The following is a 22,522-nucleotide window of genomic DNA, read 5'->3' as shown; positions in this document are numbered from 1 at the left end:
CATGGTATCCGGCTTCACCCCCAACAGAGGTTCGTGAAGATCTTTCTGGTACAGATAATCTTCAATTTGCATTTTTCAGAAACCGAAATCGGATCCATCGAACTTCTCAATTCCAATCTTTGAACTTTCCATCTTCACAGATCGTAGTGAATTTCGCCTATCTCTGACTTCTGCCTGGCTCCTGGCTCTGATACTAGTTGTTAGGATCGATATCAGTCGTTAGCTCTGATACCAGTTGTTAGGATCGCACAACAACGCACACGCTCGATCTTGATGAACACAATGAATGGGATAGAGAAAAGTGCAAGGAGAACTCTGGCTAAAAGGATTTTTTTTATTGATGACTTCAGGTATGTACAACAAGAGAGAGTATAGAGAATAGAAAGTACATTTTCATAGCTCTACCGGACGAGATATATATGGTTTAGTTTACTATATATAGCTTTACTAGATTTAGCCATCTACTATATATAGTTATTTACCATATATATAAATGAGCATTAGGCTACATAGCCTAACACAAAGTAATAAGAAATAATATTGACCTATTTTTTGTAATTTAAGATTTACTACCAAACACAATTTAGAAACAATAAAAACGTGGAATTCGATCTTTATTGAGGCAACTAAGTTTATATTCAAAATAGGTTAAACCTCGACATAAGTGAGAATGAATTTGAAGGACGAAAGTAAGTAAATTCGGAGTTTGACAGAATTTTGACTATGGTCAACCATATAAGCGAGCAAATTCCAAACTTGACATGATAATGATGCAAGATAAACAGCTTTTTTTTGAACTGCAGTTAAAAAATTAAAATTTATTATTAATTAATGTAATTAGATATTAAAGACATCTGGTATTCAAAAGGAATTGTTTTTCACCATTTATTATCAGTTTATTTTTTAAATTATAGTGTACACCTAATACAACTATCAAAACAAAAAATTATTAGAAACAAAAAAAAAACGTATAAAATATTATTTTGTCAAAAAAAAGAATGGTTTAATGATTGGTAATACACGTAAATAACTTGAATTTATTCGATCAATATGTTTATTTCTTTTATCTAAAACTTGATTATGAATTTTTACTTTAGTTACAATGTAAAATTCTTTCTTCTTGAGCAGATGATATAATAATTTTTATGGGATTTATCAAACTAAGCAGGAAACTTATAAGGTGATGTTATTCATGAGTTTGCCAATTAAGGCATTATCCCATCTCAATTGAAAAAGAAAATATTGGTTTAAGAACGAAAAGAGCTCGTTCTTTCCATTGTTTTAAGGCCGCTTCCCCGAAATCTTTCTCAAGATCTATTCTTTTTGTTGGATAAAACTCTGGTCACAATACTTTTCCGCCCCAAATTCCTTTTTTCCTTTATTCCATTTTCTAATAAGAGTTTTTTTCTTAGCTAATGTAAACCGAGATCTTTTTTGTTTCCAATTAATTTTTCATTTCGACTAATAATGGAATTTTCGTTCTCATTCAAATTTAAAATAAAGAAGTGATTTGATCTACGGATTAAACTTATATGCATTATAAAGTTTTTAAAAAATGCTGGAAAGAAAGTAAGTTCCATATTGGACATAGAACCACTTAGTATTTCCTCATTCATTCTCATCCATCAAAAAAAAATGTATTGTTGAATGCTTTGATTTCTTCAATTCAGCGTGAGGTAATTTAAATATTTCTTAACAATTTTTCCAATGGGTTGAAAATTATTACCTTACGTTAATCTCCATATCATACACCATTCTCCAATCAAAATATTTATCTATAATATTACTATCTATTAGATAATTATTGAAGGGATACTCGTGAGTATATAAAAAAAATTCAATTGAGGTGGGTTGTACTCGTACAAACTTGATTATTTTTTATTTGATTATTTTTTACTTGTACTCTTAGTTCATAAATAGATGAATCTTTATTATCTTCATAATTTATATATTTATATGATAAAAGATCATATATATATATATATATATGAGTAGTGGGTTATGAGCAGCGGGTTTCAAAATCTTTTTTTTTTTTTTTGTAAGAAATTAATCAGTTTTGTTCATATGAATAACATTGTTTAAAATCTTTATTTTTGACCATATGATCTTTCTTTACTCTATTTCGCCATGATAACAATATGATGTGAGACGTATGATCATTAAATGACTTAATATGATAATGATCCATATTAAGATGGTGTGCATGTATTAAATGTCACGATGCACTATGACGACGAGTTTTCAAAGATACAACCCTAGTTAATGTTAATGATGATGAATGTGTGAAGGCCAATTGCGTGCATGTTACTTAGAGTAATGTGTGAACGATGTATAGGGTTGTATCATAAAGATGAAAATTATAGGGACCTCATGCATTTTGTGTGTTCATATACATCGCTTCTCTTTATGATGATGAGTACGGATATGTATACTATGATGATGATCATCATTATGCCTCGCATAACACTCGGGATCTGTTGACCTCCGGAAGTCGCTACGAATAACTAGCTCGACCATAATGGATTTAGGGGGTGGGACATGCCTAAGGATCTACACTCCGCATGCGTGGGTTACAAGCAAAATTTTCAATTCTCTCGTCTGCTGGATCACTTTGATCACATAGAATAGTCTTTGAGATAAGGATAGCATAAGGATATGGTGCCAGATGGTCAAATTAAGGAAACAGAAGCAAGGTTGGGTGATCTTTTAGATTATCACGTTTTGGAACAGAAGACTTGCTCCTTCATATGTGCTTTGGTACAACAAATATTCCATGACGTTAGAGAATATTTATGTGCTTCTGCTGAATTGACTTTGATTTAGGACAGAAACCAACTTTCATAAAGGATAATTAGCACATCTGCTAAAGTTAACCAAGTAAGTGATTTTAGCTCGATTGAAAGATTTGTTTTATGTATGATGACACGTGCTTAGTGGCCCTTGCACGTGTCATTTATGCTTTATATTTTATGATGATGTGATGATGTCATGTGATGATGTGATGATTTTATGTGATGACGTGATGACGTTAAATGATGATGTGATGATGTTATATGATGATGTTATATAATGATGTTAAATGATGATGTAATGATGTTATATGATGACGTGATGATGTGATATGATGACGTGATGGCGTTAAATAATGATTTGATGACGTAATATGATGTTGTGATGATGTCATATGATGACATGATGACGTTAGATGATGAGGTGATGATGTTATATAATGACTTGGTGACGTTAGATAATGATGTAATGATGTTCTATGATTATGTGATAATGTACATGATGTTGACATCATGATGACGACGCATGATAATAAGATGGTGTGAGATGTATGATGAGAAAATGACTTAATATAATGATGTTTCATATTAAGATGTTGACGACAAGTTTTTAAAGGCACAACCTTTCTTAATGTTAATGATGATGAATGTATCAAGGCCCATGAGTATATGTTACTTAGAGTAATGTGTGAACCGTATATAGAATTGTGTCATAAAGATGATTTAAAAAGGAAAACTATAGGGAACTCTTGCATTTTGTGTAGTCATATACACAGGGATACTTCCCCATTTATGATGATGAGATGATGGTCATGCCTTGCATGACACTCAGGGGTCTACTAACCTCTAGACGTCATTACGGACAGCTAGCTCGACTATGATGTGTCCAGGAGGGTGTGAACCGCCTAAGGACCTACGCTCGCACGTGTCGGTTATGTGTAGAGAAGTACTACACATTCACTTTTGTCTAGACTAGAGACCATCCCTATGATTGTTTTTAAATGATAAGTCTATAGATCATGAGTTGCATGTGTATGCATTCCCTGACCCAGACCCATAGTATAGGAATCCATAGTATAGGAAGCATGGGATGTATAACAAACCAAAAACACTCAACTAATGCGTATAGTGAGTAGGAAGCATCCAAAAACACTCAACTAATGCGTATAGTGAGTAGGAAGCATGGGATGTATATGTAGCAAAGATGGGAGAGAGCCCCAACGTAGGAATGAATCATGTTGAACCCTTTCATCTCCTTTCTTCTCATCCTTCCTTTCACTCATTCATTATCCCATGACTATCACCACGCGCTCTCCATCACTCTCCTCTACTTCGAATCCCAACGCTCCGGCCGCCTCCCCTACAACCAAAGACTCCCTTGGCGCCACCACTCTGCCCTCTCCGATGGCCTCCACCAAGGAGTACGTACACACACCTTTTTCTCTTTCTTTCTTTAACTTTATCCAATAATATTCATTTGCTTTTTTTGTTTTTATTTTCAGGTGGACTTAGTGGGAGGCTACTACGACGCCGGCGACAACATCAAATTCGGTTTACCAATGGCCTTCACCGTCACAATGCTGTCATGGGGTGTCATTGAATATGGAGAACAACTCGCCACTGCCGGAGAGTACACTCACGCGCTGGAAGCTATCAAGTGGGGCACTGATTACTTCATCAAAGCCCATCCCCACCCCAACGTCTTCTGGGCACAGGTTACTTGCTCAACCAAATTCAGGCGGCGCGTGAATTACACGCGCATCATATTAATGATTGTAACAAATCAAGTTTCAATCTTTCCAGGTGGGAGATGGGGCAACGGATCACTACTGCTGGCAGCGGCCGGAGGATATGACGACGTCACGGCAAGCCTACAAGATTGACGAAAACAACCCGGGTTCCGATGTGGCTGGAGAGACGGCGGCCGCCATGGCGGCAGCAGCAATTGTGTTCAGTAGAACAAACCCACACTACTCCCATGTACTGCTGCACCATGCACAAGAGGCAAGTAGAACAACTCAAAAGAAAATAACATGAAATTAATAAATAAAATAAATGGAACTGTTCAACAAAAAGAATGAACTAAACTTTATTTCATAATAAATTAATTAGAAGTAGTCATGAAGTTGCTATAAATTGGCTGTAGTTGGAAAATTTTATTTATCTATACAATTTGTTCTTAAAATATATTTTTTTTTTTCTAAAATATTTTTATTCTTAAAATAATAACCTGAACTAGTGATGATATTTTAACAAATATTGTGGTGCAGTTGTTCGAGTTTGGCGATAAGAACAGAGGGAAATACGACGAGAGTATTAAAGAGGCAAAGGGGTATTACTCGTCAGTGAGCGGGTACAAGGACGAGCTGCTGTGGGCAGCAATGTGGCTGTACAAGAGCAGTGGAAGGGAAGAGTACCTGAAATATGTGCTGGAAAATGGGAAGAATTTTGGTGGGATTACTTGGGGCATCAATGAGTTTAGTTGGGATGTTAAGTATGCTGGCCTCCAAATCCTTGTATCCATGGTAATTTCTCTCTAGAACTTGATTTTGTTGGGTAAAAAGTAATAAAAATGGTAACTTTTTTTCGTTTAATTTTAGTTGCGAGTGGAAGAACAACCGAAAGAACAGAAGTCCATAATAGAAGCCTACCGAGCAAAGGCGGAGCATTACCTTTGTGGTTGTCTCAACAAGAACAAGAACAACTTGACTAACCTGAAACGCACTCCAGGGGGCTTACTCTACACTCGTAAATGGAATAACCTCCAATACGTTTCCACCGCAGCTTTTCTTCTCACCGTCTACTCCGACCATCTCCAAGCCTCAAATCAACGTCTCACATGTCATCAACACGAAGTGGGCCCCCAAGAGATGTTGACTTTTGCGAAATCCCAAGTTGACTACATCTTGGGGGACAATCCAATGGCCATGAGCTACTTGGTCGGGTTTGGTCCACGGTATCCTCAAAGGGTGCACCACAGAGGAGCGTCGATTGAATCCATCAAAACGAACGGGGGATTTATCGGGTGCACGCAGGGGTATGATAGTTGGTATGCTCGCCTTGATCCGAACCCTAATGTGTTGATGGGTGGTGTGGTGGGTGGACCCAATGAGAAAGATGAGTTCCATGATGAACGATCTAATTATATGCAAACTGAAGCCTGTACTTACAATACGGCGCCGTTGGTTGGTGTGTTTGCCAAATTGAGCCAAAATTAGAATGGAAAGACATACCTTATTGTGTGTAAAAAATTGATTCTGTTTTATTTTGAATTCAATGCATTTATTGAGTTCATCGTTTTAAATCAAGGTAGTTAATATTTTTTAAGATATAATGTTTGTGATTTAATACTTAATCCACTTGAATTTCCTTTGTTGAATGATGGATGTCTATTATCTATTATATTGTTGAACAACACCTAATTTGACCTAATTCACTCTCAAATCATTCGTTATTTAACAAATTGTGACAGAAAGTGGAGGGTAAAAAGTTGATAGTCATTGACACATGGATGAAATACCACGCATACGATGGTGTTGTTTTGACATATGGATGAAATACCACGCATACGATGATGTTATTATAACACATGCGGGAGCAATTTGGATCTTAGGCACTCTTAAAACATCAATTATAGTAAATTAATTAGCATGTTCATAAGTATTAAAACTCAAAGAGTTTGAGTACTAACCTTTTGTAGTTCAGATTCCTTTTTCCTCACGAATTGGTTTTGAACCACCACTAGTGTTGTAGCGATAAAGGTTTCAAAAAAAAAAAAAGCCTTAAATCTCGCCGGAAATTGCGGGATTTCCGATGAGGCATGCCTTGCCAGCAAGGGCGTATTAATGCCTTGAGTCCCCAGTTTAAACCCTAGATACCTTAGTAGCCGTCTTTTCCTTTCGAGTTACGGTTGTACCTATGAGGGAGGAGTCGAAAGGTTTAGGTGAGGGATCGAAAACGTTGCGAGACTTCAGACTTCTGTGAGCCCTTAGGTAGGAGCAAACCGACACCGGGGTACTTCGGGACAGACGCATCGCCAAGGACGACGGAAGGCGGTGGTCTCATCGGCAACGGCAGTCGAACTCTGCGATTAGGGTTCATCGGGATCCTCTGGTGAGGAAGACGGAGCAGCGGGTCGCGGGTCGGGATCCTCGTGTTGGGTTTTATGTCCTAAAACTCAAAGTTTGTAAACAAAAACATATTCTATTTTCCATAAAGTTATTATTGTTGTTTATTCAGTAAAGATTGTTATTGAATAAAGTGAACTTTACGATCATTAATCTAAATCCAATAAACTAAGAACACTCTAGCTATAGTATGATTACTTGAACTATATGTAGAGACATAAGAGTGGATCAAGTTCAAGTATATAGTCAAAATGATCTATAGTATAAGGATAAAGCTGAGTACCTTATTCTGGGGACACTATGGATACGGCCCACTTTTGTATATGATATAAACAATGTGATCACTAAATTGTACATGTGAAGACATGTGAGTGGGGGCATCCGATGCAAGGAGTATTGCATAAGGTCGGACCATGAAGAAAATCACTCTCACTTTATAATGTCGTTTACTGTTGAGACTGATTTTCTTTTCATTCAATAACCTATGTAACTCAGTTTTAATCCTAAGCTACCCATGAACTCCTGTTTATTCGGAATTATCCTTAGATTTGCATGGGTGAGAGTGGCTCTAGTTCGTCGACTCAATAGACCTACCATTTCAGGGGTAAGACTGTGTGAATGGTTGGGGACATGGGGTGCAAGATGGAATTCACTCCTACCCACTTTTAGGGACAAAAGAGAGGTAGTTCCCTTAAGCACTGACTCCAGGTCTTGAACAAGGGGCCCCACCCTCTCATTGGCCGGAGAGGGATTCAGTTTACAGATTGGATCACAAACCAATTGTTCATTAGAGGATGAGTGAGACATAAGGAACAAGAAGTAACTTCAGGGGTAAAACGGTAAATTGACCCAGCTCTAGTTACAACCAACCTGTGAAGGATCGACTTACTAATCATGGTTATATCAAATGGACAGAATGTAACGACCCTAAATTTCCACATATCTAGAGTCGCCACTAACGTCTCATGCTCATCTCTAATGCAGAATAAAAACCTAAGCATGCTCATCTTTATTAGCGAAAAAATTTAAAACTTCAGAATACATTAAAACATTGGAAAACACTGCCGGACTAACGTGTTTCAAACATCGTGCTGGAGTTCAAAAAGATAAAATAACACGATTACAAATTAATTAATATAAATGAATGAAATACAAACGCCCTATCCTAACCAAGACTAGGAATTAAATATGCAACTATCCTATGCACGCGCCACAGTCTCTGATCACGATGCCACCGTCAACCGTACATGGGAGCCTTGCCTTTACCTGAAAAACAATATGGCACATGGCCTGAGTATTTCGAACAAATACTCAGTAAGTGACCACACTATAGGGGCCATGCTAATGCAAACACATGCAATCATGAATAGGGACCTATCTCTAATCATCTTAGGGGTGGCCTCCAGTCTCGGACAAATTGGATGTGTAGTACTTCCCTACACACGACTCACACGTGCGAGTGTGAGTCCCTAGGGCGCTCGCACACCCCCTGGACCCTCTGGTCAAGCTAATCTGTAGCGACGTCCGGAGGTCAGCGGAACCTCATAGTGTCATGCGCCTCATGAACACCCTCATCTGTGTGCTTTCGCACCTGTGCGCATTGGCGCTCATCATAAGGTGCGCGTTCCCACTCATCATCTCTAGGGGAAGTAGCCCTATGCTTATGAACAGACAAAATGCATGAGGTCCCTCTAAATCCATTGTAATGTCTCTTCTGACACAACCCTCTAGTCTCATCTCTTTGTTACTCTAGATAACGCATACTCGTGGATATTTATATTAATATCATTTTCATGCTCTTAGGGTTGTGTCCTACGTCGATCTAACGACATCATGCAATATGGCACTCATCATCATCTAGCATGCTCAATATGGAACACATCATCATATTAAGGTAAAAATCATGCAATCATTATGCTCATCATAATGCCACAACTTGCGTCAAACATATCAAGCGTCACTCAACAAAATATGTATATAGTAGCACATATCATCAAGCATCATATAATTTATTTAGTCTATTCTACAGTAAGGCCACTTACTTGGTTAGCCTTGGCCGAAGTACTCCCTAAATAGCTAAACGTAAGTTCCCGTTCCGTGAGAGCTGCTTCCTACGTCGCTGGGGTTTGTTTCCTACCACACCGTTCACCACTTTCCCTTAGTATTTCACAATTAATTTACCTATAATTTAATAAATGTGAAATACAGCTTTAAAACGGCCTCGGATACCTTAATCGGGGCTGAAAACAGATCCGGGAGGGTTGAAACAGTGAAAACTGGGCTAAAAATAGGTGAGCCGAGCCGAACAGCCGCTGGAGCCGCCGGAGCGTCACCAGAGGGAGCCCGAGCCGTTTGCGCAGAGCCAAGCCGAGGGACTGCTGCGCCACTGTGTGACACGTGGCAGCAGCAGAGCAAGCCATGTCGGGCGGTAGTGTCGGGTCGAAGCGCGGGTCACAGTCCGGTTCGGGTTGTGGTTCGGGTCGCGGGCTGTAGAAGCCTACTGGGCCAAGGCTAAACGTTGGGCCTCGGCTTACTGGGCTGGGCCGCAAGTGTTTGGTTTGCAGGCCGGCTCAATTGGACCGTGGGTCTAGTCTAGATTGGTTCAACTGAACCGTAGCTTCTGGGTCAGTTTGAGGTTTGGGCCGCTGTAGTTGGGCTGGGCCGAAGGCAGAGGCCAAGGGAGGAACGGGCTGGCTCTCCCGGGTTCTAGGTTCGGGTTGACCCGGATCCGTGGATCTCGTCTTCCTTACCCGACTTTGGCCGATTTTCTGGCGAGCTTTCTCTCTCCTTCCCGCAGCGTTTCCGTTGCCGATTTCGGTCCTCTTCCTTCCCCTTTTCCTCTTTATTTGTCGTCCTTCTTTCCTTTTTAGAAGTTTTGCGGCCTACAAGCTCCTAAAAGCCATAGATCTAAGAATCGATTAAGAAACCTAATTTTCCAACCTCGGTTACCGACGACGACGCTTACAAAATAACACAAAACGCACCCTGAGTTATTGTGCTTTCGTTAGGGATCTCTCTTATGGTAGTAACAGGTCGTTTGGTGTCGGTTTAAGGGTAGTTTGAGGGCTCGTCGGAGAAACTGGACACTCGCCGGCGTTTGTCCAAAATCTCTCTCTCTCTCTCAAAATTTTCTCTCTTTTCTCCCTTTGCAGGTGTTCTGAAGATGCTGGGCTGAGGGTGGGCGTGCTGTGGCCGTCGTTTCACGTGGGTTCCGCGAAACTCGGTGGTCGCCAGAAAGCTCGCGAGTTTTCCGGCGACTGGGTTTTTTTTTTTTTTTTTCGTTTTCATTTATTTATTTTATATATATATATATATTTTTTCTTTCCCGGGTCGTTACATTATCTACCCCTAAAAAGAACTTTCGTCCTCGAAAGTCTCAAACTCTTGTACCAACTCGGGGTATTTCTCTCTTATCTCATCCTCACGCTCCCACGTGGCTTCCTCACTGTGGTGATTCTGCCACAGTACCTTAACGAATGCAATACTCCTATTGCGTAAGGTTTTTACCTCTCTAGCTAAGATTCTTACTAGTTTTTCCTCGTAGCTCAGATCTTCATTGAGTTGGAGTGGTTCGTAGTCTATTACGTGGATAGGATCCGTAATGTACTTCCTCAGCATCGACACATGAAATACATCATGTACTCCTGAGAGGGCTGGAGGTAAGGCTAACTTATACGCTACCGGACCAACTCGCTCTAGGATCTCGAATGGTCCAATGAATTTAGGACTTAACTTGCCCTTATGTCCGAATCTTAACACACCTTTCATAGGTGCCACCTTGAGGAATACTGGGTCCCCCACCTCAAACTCCAGGCTTTTACGCCTTACATCGGCGTAGCTTTTCTGTCTACTTTGAGCGGTACGCATCCTCGCTCGAATTTTCTGGACAGCCTCATTGGTGAGTCTAACCAACTCGGGTCCTACTAATTCTTTCTCTCCTACCTCGTCCCAACATAGTGGGGACCTACACCGTTTCTCGTACAGGGCCTCAAACGGTGCCATTCCAATAGTTGCTTGGAAACTGTTGTTTTACGAGAATTCCATTAGATGTAATTTGGAATCCCAACTTTCCTTAAAATCTAGTACGCAAGCGCGTAGCATGTCCTCTAGAATTTGGTTTAAACGCTCCGTTTGTCCATCTGTTTGGGGGTGAAAGGCGGTACTAAAGTCGAGGCGGGTACTTAGTGCTTTTTGAAGTCCGCGCCAAAACGCTGACGTAAAGCGTGGATCCCGATCCGACACTATAGACACTGGGACTCCATGTAGTCTTACTATTTCTTTCACGTACAGTTGTGCCCAATTGTCAACTGTATATGTAACCTTCCCAGGTAGAAAGTGTGCCGACTTGGTCAACCTATCGACAACTACCTAGATCACTGTATAGCCCTTGGGCATTTTGGGTAAACCTACTATGAAGTCCATCGCTATATTTTCCCACTTCCACTCCGGTATGCTTAGAGGCTGCAACAACCCCGCCGTCTTTTGTCTTAGAGCTTTCACTTGTTGACAAACTAAGCACTTGCTTACAAACCCGGCCACATTCCTCTTCATGCTCTTCCACCAAAAGTGTTGTTTTAAATCTTGGTACATCTTAGTACCTCCTGGATGCATCGCAAATGGTGAGTTGTGAGCTTCCATCAGTATTTCCTTCCTTAAATCTTCTATTGCCGGAACACATAAGCGTCCCTGATACAATAGTCCTTCATCTGATGACTTCAAGAATCCATCTACTGGACTTTCGTCTAGTTGTCCTAGGACTTTCTGTAGGTTAGGATCCTCTCGTTGGGAGGCAATAATTCTCTACCTAAGCGTAGGTTGTACCGTGAGTCGGGCTAGCTGTGCTATGACACCCTCGGTTGCTACAGCTATGTTGGCTCGCTCGAACTCTCTTTGTACCCTTACTTCCCTCGTAATGAGGGCCGACAAGTGGACCGTCTTCCTACTCAAGGCATCTACAACCACATTTGCTTTCCCAGGGTGGTACGGGATATCTACGTCATAATCCTTCACCAATTCTAACCACCTTCTCTGCCTCATGTTTAACTCTTTCTGGGTGAAGAAGTATTTCAAACTTTTGTGGTCGGTAAAAATTTGGGTTTTCTCGCCATACAGGTAATGTCGCCAGATCTTCAGCGCGAACACTATAGCGGCCAACTCTAGGTCATGGGTAGGGTAGTTCTTTTCATATTCTTTAAGTTGACGAGATGCGTATGCGACAACCTTGTCGTGTTGCATTAACACACATCCCAGTCCTTTCATGGAGGCATCACTATAGATCACATATCCTTCTGAGCTCTCGGGTACGATGAGTACCGGGGCGGTTACCAATCTCTCTTTTAGGTTCTGGAAGCTTGCCTCACAAGCATCATCCCATCTAAATGGCACCCCTTTTTTGTTAACTTTGTTAAAGGCGAGGATATTTTAGCGAAGTCCTGTACGAACCTCCGATAATATCCCGCCAATCCTAGGAAACTCCTTACTTCCGTTACCGTAGTTGGGCGTTCCCACTTTGTAATCGCTTCGACCTTGGTGGGATCTACAGATATTCCGTCCTTTGACACCACGTGTCCTAGGAAAGAGACTTGTCGTAACCAAAATTCGCATTTGGAGAACTTGGCGTACAACTTGTGCTCTCTTAGGGTGGTTAGGACTTTTCGGAGGTGTTCCTCGTGCTCTAGGTCGGTTCTCGAGTATATGAGGATGTCGTCAATGAACAAAATCACAAACATGTCTAGGCATTCTTTGAATACCCGGTTCATTAACTCCATAAATACAGCTGGGGCGTTGGTGAGGCCAAATGACATCACCACAAACTCATAGTGACCGTACCTTGTCCTAAACGCTGTTTTTGGTACGTCTTTTTCATTAATCCTAATTTGGTGGTAACCGGACCGAAGATCTATCTTAGAGAATACTGTTGCTTCTCTGAGTTGATCAAACAAGTCTTCTATTCTAGGCAGAGGATATTTGTTTTTTATGGTTCTCTTGTTTAGCTCTCTGTAATCGATGCACAAACGCATCGATCCATCTTTCTTCTTAACAAACAACATTGGCGCACCCCAGGGGGACACGCTAGGTCGAATGAATCCTTTATCTAGTAAGTCTTGCAATTGCGCCTTGAGTTCCTTCAACTCTGCTGGCGCCATGCGATAGGGTGCTTTGAAAATAGGCCCAGTTCCCGACTCGAGTTCGATGACGAAGTCGACCGCTCGGGAAGGGGGTATTCCAGGTAAGTCATCCGGAAATACATCCGGGAACTCGTTTACTATTGGCACGTTTACTAGGGTCTCTTCCTTTCCTCTCACGTCTACAACACATGCTAATATAGCCCATCCACCTTGTTGGACTAACCTCTTTGCTTTCATCATCGAGACTACCTTGGGGGTAATCCCGGTATTTGTGCCTTTAAATTTAAAGGTAGGTCCTATCGGTGGTGAAAATTTTACTTCCCTTTTGCGACAGTCTATACTAGCTTGATTTTCAACTAACCAATCCATGCCTAGTATGACGTCGAAATCTGTCATGTTTACCACCATCAGGTCAACACTTAAAGTTTGGTTCCCTATGATTACTTGGCCATCCTTTACTCTATCCCTAGATACTAAGTCTACCCCCACAGGGGTGCTTACAGACATTTCATGCAATAAGGGTTCTAATTCGAACCCTGCTTGTACAACAAAAGGCATGGAGATAAAGGAATGCGTGGAACCAGAATCAAATAAGGTAAAAGCGAAATGACCTAAAATGGATGGTGTTCCTGTCACCACGGCGTCGGACCTCTCAGTGTCCTTGCTGGTTGACGCGTATGCCCTAGCTTGAGCTCGCGGTGGTGCTGGTTGATCCGTTTGCTCTACTACTCTGGACGGGTTTGCTTGTGCTGCAACATTTCTGGCCGTGCAGTTCACGGCGATGTGCCCCTCTTGACCACATCTATAACACGCTCGGCTGCCAGCCATGCACCTCCCACCGTGTAGTCTTCCACAGATAGTGCACCCTTCCTCTCTCCTCCCTCTGGCCCCATCTTGATTCTTGGGGTTCCTGTTAGTATGTCGGGGAGGGCGTCGCTCATCCCATCTAGGAGCGGGTCTGTTATTGGAATGGTGCCTACGTGCTGGTGGTGGACGGTCAGAGCCTCCTGATTCATGAGGACGCTTCTGCCCAATTACAACTGGCTCTTCACGTCGTTTCTCATCCTTTGGTTTCTCTAAAGCCTTGGCAGTTCTCAAGGCTTCCTCATAGGTCTTTAGGTTGAATGCCTCCAACATGCGGCGGATTCTTGGTTCCAAACCCAATACAAATTTCTCTGTCATCTTTTCCTCAGTGTCCACCATGGACGGTGCAAATCTCTTGAGTTTATTAAACTCTCTGTTGTACTTCTCCACTGTGAGTCCTCCCTGTACTAGGTGGGCGAACTCCTGCTGCCTTTTAAGTCGCTCTGACTTAGGATAATATTCTTTAAGGAAGGCCTCATTAAATCGTTCCCAGTTCATTGGTCCCCTTTCTGGGTTAAGGAGGGTTTTGTTATCTCTCCACCATATCTCTGTGTCCTTTTGTAGGACGAAGGTTGCACAGGCGACCTTTTGGTTCTCTGGGCACTCCATAGTCTCAAAGGTGGTTTCCACCGCTGCAATCCACATTTGGGCTTCTATGGGGTCTACCAAGGAACCAGTGAATGGTCGAGGGTCATATCTCTTGAAATCCCTTATCCAGTTTGAACATCTAACAGGTTGTGGAGGGTTTACTAGGGCAGTGGCCTGTGCCTGTGCCTGTGCCTGTGCCAACGCCTGTGCCTGGGCCTGTGCTTGGGCTTGTTCCTGGGCATGTTGTAGACTGGCTTGCTGATTGGTTACCAAGGTTTGAATTAGGGCTTGGATGGAGTCACACATTAACCTAGTATTAGCATCTACTCCACCCACTGGGGGTGCAGCTTCAGGTGTGACTTGGAGTGGTAGGGTAGGCTGGGGTGGAGGTTCTACTTGTGGTGGAGGCTGTACTGGTGGTGGAGGCTCAGCTTGTAGTGGAGCTAGAGGAGGTAGCTCAACTGGTGGTAAGACTGGGGGCGGCGTAACTGTTACCGGCCCAGTCTCTAATCTTTCTTGAGGTGGGCCCTCTACTGCCACACCTCGTCCTACTTCTCTACGACGGGGTCGCCCCCTTCCTCGTCTTCCTCTTCCTCTTCCTCGTCCTCCGGGCATGGTTCTATAAACCAATATAAGGTTGCTTAAGTCTAAGGCCTTAATACTATGCATATATATATATATATATATATAACAATACGCACACTATACAATACATCGTAACGCCAAAGAAGTAAACATTCATCATGCTAAGCATCATATCATGCTATTAACAAAATTACTCAGCATGCAACACATGACGTCATACTCTTAAATAAATACGTGAAATATCACAACCATTTCAGTAATGTCAACATAAAAAAAAATGCATGCGAGTTTTAAAACGTTTCTCTTTTCTTATCTCATGCAAGGCGTACCTGACGGTGACGGGGCATCGACGTTGGAACTGTGGAGCGTGCCAAGCCTACATCGTAGGCTAGTCTACAGAATCTATAACCTAGAGCTCTGATACCAACTGTAACGACCCTAAATTTCCACATATCTAGAGTCGCCACTAACGTCTCATGCTCATCTCTAATGCAGAATAAAAACCTAAGCATGCTCATCTTTATTAGCGGAAAAATTTAAAACTTCAGAATACATTAAAACATTGGAAAACACTGCCGGACTTACGTGTTTCAAACATCGTGCTGGAGTTCAAAAAGATAAAATAACACGATTACAAATTAATTAATATAAATGAATGAAATGCAAACGCCCTATCCTAACCAAGACTAGGAATTAAATATGCAACTATCCTATGCACGCGCCACAGTCTCTGATCACGATGCTACCGTCAACCGTACATGGGAGCCTTGCCTTTACCTGAAAAACAATATGGCACACGGCCTGAGTATTTCAGAAATACTCAGTAAGTGACCCCACTATAGGGGCCATGCTAATGCAAACACATGCAATCATGAATAGGGACCTATCTCTAATCATCTTAGGGGTGACCTCCAGTTTCGGACAAATTGGATGTGTAGTACTTCCCTACACACGACTCACACGTGCGAGTGTGAGTCCCCAGGGCGCTTGCACACCCCCTGGACCCTCTGGTCAAGCTAATCTGTAGCGACGTCCGGAGGTCAGCGGAACCCCATAGTGTCATGCGCCTCATGAACACCCTCATCTGTGTGCTTTCGCACCTGTGCGCATTGGCGCTCATCATAAGGTGCGCGTCCGCACTCATCATCTCTAAGGGAAGTAGCCCTATGCTTATGAACATACAAAATGCATGAGGTTCCTCTAAATCCATCGTAATGTCTCTTCTGACACAACCCTCTAGTCTCATCTCTTTGTTACTCTAGGTAACGCATACTCGTGGATATTTATATTAATATCATTTTCATGCTCTTAGGGTTGTGTCCTACGTCGATCTAACGACATGATGCAATATGGCACTCATCATCATCTAGCATGCTCAATATGGAACATATCATCATATTAAGGTAAAAATCATGCAATCATCATGCTCATCATAATGCCACAACGTGCGTCAAACATATCAAGCGTCACTCAACAAAATATGTATATACTAGCACATATCATCAAGCATCATATAATTTATTTAGCCTATCCTATAGTAAGGCCACTTACTTGGTTGGCCTTGGCCGAAGTACTCCCTAAATAGCTAAACGTAAGCTCCCGTTCCGTGAGAGCTGCTTCCTACGTCGCTGGGGTTTGTTTCCTACCACACCGTTCACCACTTTCCGTTAGTATTTCACAATTAATTTACCTATAATTTAATAAATGTGAAATACAGCTCTAAAACGGCCTCGGATACCTTAATCGGGGCCGAAAACAGATCCGGGAGGGTCGAAATAGTGGAAACCGGGCTAAAAATAAGTGAGCCGAGCTGAACAGCCGCTGGAGCGTCATCGGAGGGAGCCCGAGCCATTTGCGCCGAGCTGAGCCGAGGGACTACCGCGCCGCTGTGTGACACGTGGCAGCAGCAGAGAAAGCCACGTCGGGCGGTAGTGTCGGGTCGAAGCGCGGGTCGCAGTCCGGTTCGGGTTGTGGTTCGGGTCGCGGGCTGTTGAAGGCTACTGGGCCAAGGCTAAATGTTGGGCCTCGGCTTACTGGGCTGGGCCGCAAGTGTTTTGTTTGCAGGCTGGCTCAATTGGACCGTGGGTCTAGTTTGGGTTGGTTCAACTGAACCGTAGCTTCTGGGCCGGTTTGAGGTTTGGGCCGCTGTAGTTGGGCTGGGCCGAAGGCAGAAGCCAAGGGAGGAACGGGCTGGCTCTCCCGGGTTCTAGGTTCGGGTTGACCCGGATCCGTGGATCTCGTCTTCCTTACCCGATTTTGGCCGATTTTCTGGCGAGCTTTCTCTCACCTTCCCGCAGCGTTTCCGTTGCCGATTTCGGTCCTCTTCCTTCCCCTTTTCCTCTTTGTTCGTCGTCCTTCTTTTCTTTTTGGGAGTTTTGCGGCCTAAAAGCTCCTAAAAGCCATAGATCTAAGAATCAATTAAGAAACCTAATTTTCCGACCACGGTTACCGACGACGACGCTTACGAAATAACACAAAACGCACCCTAAGTTATTGTGCTTTCGTTAGGGATCTCTCTTATGGTAGTAACAGGTCGTTTGGTGTCGGTTTAAGGGTGGTTTGAGGGCTCGTCGGAGAAACTGGACACTCGCCGGCGTTTGTCCAAAATCTCTCTCTCTCTCTCAAAATTTTCTCTCTTTTCTCCCTTTGCAGGTGTTCTGAAGATGCTGGGCTGAGGGTGGGCGTGCTGTGGCCGTCGTTTCGCGTGGGTTCCGCAAAACTCGGCGGTCGCCGGAAAGCTCGCGGGTTTTCCGGCGACTGGGTTTTTTTTTTTTTTTTTTTCGTTTTCATTTATTTATTATATATATATATTTTTTTCTTTCCCAGGTCGTTACACAGAAATATATCTATAGTGAGGGAGTGCAACTACTAGGCTATAGTGGAGTGTCCTAGTAGTGAACGAATGTTGGTTAACAAGGTTAATGAGTTTAGCCGGTTAATCTTGGATCGTTGGAGCCCATGATCTATTGGTCCATTAGGTCCCTCTGCTAGCTCATATCGGACTAAACCATAGAACAGTGTGACGAGTGAGTTCGAAGTGTTCGAATTCAAATTATGGAATATGCGCCACATATATACGATATATTTAACCGCATTTTTGTTTTATTTACGAATTAAACAAAAAGAGAGAATCTGAGATATTTAAATAAGATTTAAATATCTTAATCAATTATATGTCGGAATTGATTGGGATTGGCGTTTGAATTAATATTAATTAAAGAGTTTAATTAATCATTTAATGTTACTTTAATTTGAAATTCATTATTCAAATTAATTGTTGAATTAAAATGTTGACTTCATTTGATGGAAAAATTCATGTTAGTGGAATTTTGAGGTGTCAAAATTTGGTTTAATCAAACTTGCATGCTTGCCAAATAAACCCCACAAGTTCGAGTGGAATTTTGTGTGTCAAAATTTGGTTAACTGCATGTTTGCCACATAATCCCAAACATTTGAGTGGAATTTTAAATGTCAAAATTTGGTGATCTCAAATTTGCATGAACATGCAAACATGACTCTTTAAATAGAGTGATCATGGTACATGGAAGGTCTTCTTCTTGGTGAAAAACCTTGAGAAAAACCTCTCACAAACACTCTCTTCACATATACAAAATCCCTCCCAAGTTTAGTCACTCACTGGATTCCACACTCCCGTTCTAAGGCCGGAAGATAGTGGAGAAAACACTAGTGGGGGTTCGAAACCGGTTCATGAGGAAAAAGAAGTTTGAACTACAAAAGGTTAGTATTTAAACTCATAAAGTTTTAATACTTATGAACATGCTAGTTATTTACTAGAATTGATGTTCTAAAAGTGCCTAAGATCCAAATTGCTTTTGCATGTGTTATATTAACACCAACACCTCGGGTGAGGAAGATGGAGCAGCGGGTCACGGGTCGGGTTCTTCGGGTACCCGCGAGCTCGCTCAGCCAACGTGCGGCCCACTGTTGCGGCCCGCGCCTTGCAGTCTGCGTCAAACATTGACGTTGGGCCGCGTATCCATTCCAGCCCAAGACCAGCGATACCAGCCTGCATCCAGGAGTTATGCGCCACTAGGGACCCTCTTGGCTTGTCAACTTAGTATTTCGGCTCCGCGGTGTGGCTCGACGGCTCGGCTTAACGGCTTGGTATACAAATAATATACTGATTCCTAGGTTTTCAACCCTTCTGGAGCCGTTCCCACCCTTATTTTAGGCATCTGAGGTCATTGTAACTCTTAATTATTAAACACAGATCATGATAGGAACTTACCTTGATAGTTAGACATAAGATTGGTTGGGTTACATCGTGAAAGGACGCTAAGTGTATATTATGGTGTTATAGGAGGTAGTTAGACGTGGACGTTAGCTTATCGCGAGTAACTTCGGCCAAGGCCAAGAGGTAAGTAACCTTACTGTTGGTGTTAGTTATGTATGTATGTTGGTGCGTGCCTTGTAGCCCTTGCATGCACCATGTGTGTTGTTGATGTATGCTAGGTTAGATGTTCCTTGTAGTGAAATGCTATGTATGCCATGTTTATGTATATGATTCTTGCCGTAAAATGCTATGTATGTCATGTTTATATCTCAATAAATAGTTAACGGAAAGGAATAGGCGAGAGATATATAGAAGGTAATGCAATTCATAGTGAACTTGCTCAAAGGAGCTGGGCTTTCTAATCTCGAATCGAGTTATCGGCCACGAAACAGAGAATCTCAGGAGAAGGAGCGAAGAAGAAGAAGCAGGGCTACTCTTTATCTTTAGTCTGTATATTATAGGTCAATTCAATATGAAAGATTTAGCTATCATTGAGGCTTCAGTTGCTGCTAAGGTTCAGGAGATGCATTTTTTGTACTGGTAGTACTGTCCAAGCTCAGAGGGAATAATATCTTTCTTCTTTCTGCCTTTCTTTCCCATGACGACTTGTAAGAGGCAAATAAAAAATTTCACTTCGAATTCCGGACCTCAACATCCTGCTGCTCATGGTATTTCACGATCATTTAAAAGAGTCTTGAAAGCAGGAGAAAGAAGCAGAGGAGCAGGTTATTTGTATATGACGTTTGTGACACGATTTGCTACCCTGTATGTACGAGCTTGATTGACATGTCATGTTTGTAATGAGAACCCCGCATGCCATGAATGTGATGACTAGTATGCTACGGTATGCTTACCTGATGTTTGACCCAGTTATGCTATGTAATGCGGTGATGGGATGGAACGTTGTATGTATAATGTCATGGAGGTAACTCTCAAGAACCTTATGCATGCTATGGTTATGTACCTGGGCACTCCCCCGTTATGCTACTGATGATATGGACGCGTATATTCGATATTGTGTTCACCACGATATCATGTAGGCCCTCCTTTATCCGTGGCGTCCGGTATTGTATGTCATACATACCCGACCAAGCCAGGCCCAGGGAGTTCACTTGCGAACTCGCTTGGTGGGCCCACAGTCACACATGTGGGCCATGTGCGGGAAAGTACCATGCATCTTCTCCCGCCTGGACAAAGCAAGGGCCTAAGGCCATGGGAAGGAATGGAAGACAGACCCCTCTCTCAGTTTCTTTCTTTTAACACTTGTGCTCATGTAGGTGTATTATGTGCGACATGTATGTGTATTGTGTGCAACTGCTTGTATCCTGATGTATGATTATATGCTTAACCCCAACAGTGGGGCGACTTACTAGGTATTTTATATAATACTCAAGCCACGTGCTACCCATATTTTCAGGTAAGGGCAAGGTGCCCATGTTTGACTGACGGTGGATGCTGCGAAGGCCATGGAAATCTTGAGGAGAATTTGTAGTATCGTAGGCACCTTGTTGGATTCTTTTGGGTTCATAGTTATTGCAATTGTTTCCTCTAGTTCTCTATTGATTATTTCTAGGCTAGGCCGTCGTTATTGATTTCTCCAGGTAGAAACTGCTTAAAATAATGAACGTATTGTCATTATTGAGACTGTCTTACGTGAACTCTTGTTCTGTCGATTATGCAAGTATAAGGTAACGTCGCTAATTAGGTTAGAGAAAATTAGGGGCGTTACAAGTGTCTTCCCTACTATTCTCCGACCTTAGAACGAGATTGTGGAATCTAGTGAGTGACTAAACTTAGAAGGAATTTAGTATATGTGAAGAGAGAATTTGTGAGGGACTTTCTCAATTTTTTTTTCAAGAAGTTTTCATGTACCTTGATCACTCTATTTATAGAGTCATATCTGCATGTTCATGCAATGTTGAGATTACTAAATTTTGACACTCAAAATTCCACTCAAATTTGTGGGGTTTATTTGGCAAACATGCAAGTGTGGTTAAACCTAATTTTTACCCTCAAAATTTCACTCAGATTTGTGAGATTATGTGGCAAACATGCAAGTTTGGCTAAACCATACGTTGACACTCAATATAGGCACTAACTCAAACATGAATTTTTCTATAAAGTGAAGTCAACCTTTAATTCAACAATTAATTTAAATAATGGATTTCAAAGCAAAATAATATTAAATGATTAATTAAACCATTTAATTAATATTTAACATTAAATTAAATGTCAATCCCAATCAATTCCTCCACATATGGATTTTGAATCCTTATTCATAATTAAAATATTTAAATCTTATTTAAATATCTCCAATTCTCTCTTTTTGTTGGATTAATAATTAAAACAATTTGTTCAATTTATAATTAAAACAAAATGCGGTTAAATTTATTGTATATATTTAGTGTGTATTCTCTAATTTGAATTCGAACACTTCGAACTCACTCGTCACACTGTTCTATGGTTTAATCCGATATGAGCTAGTAGAGGGACCTAATGGACCTATAGATCATGGGTTCCAATGATCCGAGATTAACCGGCTAAACTCATTAACCTTGTTAACCAACATTCGTTAACTACTAGGACACTCCACTATAATCTAGTAGTTGCACTCCCCTCACTATAGATATATTTTTGTCCATTTGATATAACCATGATTAGTAAGTCAATCCTTCACAAGTTGTTCGTAACTAGAGCTGGGTAAATTTATCGTTTTACCCCTGAAGTTACTTCTTGTTCCTTATGTCCCACTGATTCTCTAATGAACAATTGGTTTGTGGTCCAACCAGTAAACTGAATCCCTCTCAGGCCAATGAGAGGGTGGAGCCCCTTGTTCAAGACCTAGAGTCAGTACTTAAGGGAACTATCTCTCTACCATCCCTAAAAGTGGGTAGGAGTGAATTCCATCTTATACCACATGTCCCCAGTCATTCACCCAGTCTTACCCCTGAAATGGGAGGCTTATTGAGTCGGCGAACTTGAGCCACTCTCACCCATGCAAATCTAAGGATAATTCCGAATAAACAGGAGTTCATGGTTAGCTCAGGATTAAAACCGAGTTACATAGGTTATTGAATGAAAAGAAAATCAGTCTCAACAGTAAACGACATTATAAAGTGAGAGTGATTTTCTTCATGGTCCGATCTT

The 22,522-nt window shown here is 41.8% G+C and overlaps 1 protein-coding gene and 1 long non-coding RNA gene across 2 annotated transcripts in view; both read left to right on the top strand.

Moving 5' to 3' along the window:
* The first annotated feature begins 4,010 nt into the window (after positions 1–4,010).
* LOC111438604 (endoglucanase 11-like) lies at positions 4,011–6,007 on the top strand. The gene is made up of 5 exons (XM_023076472.1): positions 4,011–4,210; positions 4,292–4,504; positions 4,593–4,793; positions 5,060–5,314; positions 5,390–6,007. The coding sequence occupies exons 1-5, from the start codon at positions 4,025–4,027 to the stop codon at positions 6,005–6,007; spliced, it is 1,473 nt and encodes a 490-aa protein (XP_022932240.1). The 5' UTR covers positions 4,011–4,024.
* Positions 6,008–19,452: 13,445 nt separating this feature from the next.
* LOC111438637 overlaps positions 19,453–22,522 on the top strand; it is a 19,831-nt gene continuing 16,761 nt past the window's right edge. The window contains exon 1 of the long non-coding RNA XR_002709706.1: positions 19,453–19,463. This is a non-coding gene — a long non-coding RNA (uncharacterized LOC111438637). The remainder of the gene's footprint in view (positions 19,464–22,522) is intronic.

Source organism: Cucurbita moschata, unplaced genomic scaffold, assembly GCF_002738365.1.
Source record: "Cucurbita moschata cultivar Rifu unplaced genomic scaffold, Cmos_1.0 Cmo_Scf00078, whole genome shotgun sequence".
Lineage (NCBI taxonomy): Eukaryota > Viridiplantae > Streptophyta > Magnoliopsida > Cucurbitales > Cucurbitaceae > Cucurbita > Cucurbita moschata.
Note: the sequence above shows the minus strand (reverse complement) of the source record. Positions and strands in the feature narration are given on the sequence as shown.

Excerpts from the sequence above, each read along its gene's own strand:
- LOC111438604 (XM_023076472.1), top strand. The coding sequence starts at position 4,025 with ATGTTGAACCCTTTCATCTCCTTTCTTCTCATCCTTCCTTTCACTCAT. Across the intron at positions 4,211-4,291 it reads CCGATGGCCTCCACCAAGGA|GTGGACTTAGTGGGAGGCTA; the intron begins GTACGTACACAC and ends TTTTATTTTCAG. Across the intron at positions 4,794-5,059 it reads TGCTGCACCATGCACAAGAG|TTGTTCGAGTTTGGCGATAA; the intron begins GCAAGTAGAACA and ends ATTGTGGTGCAG.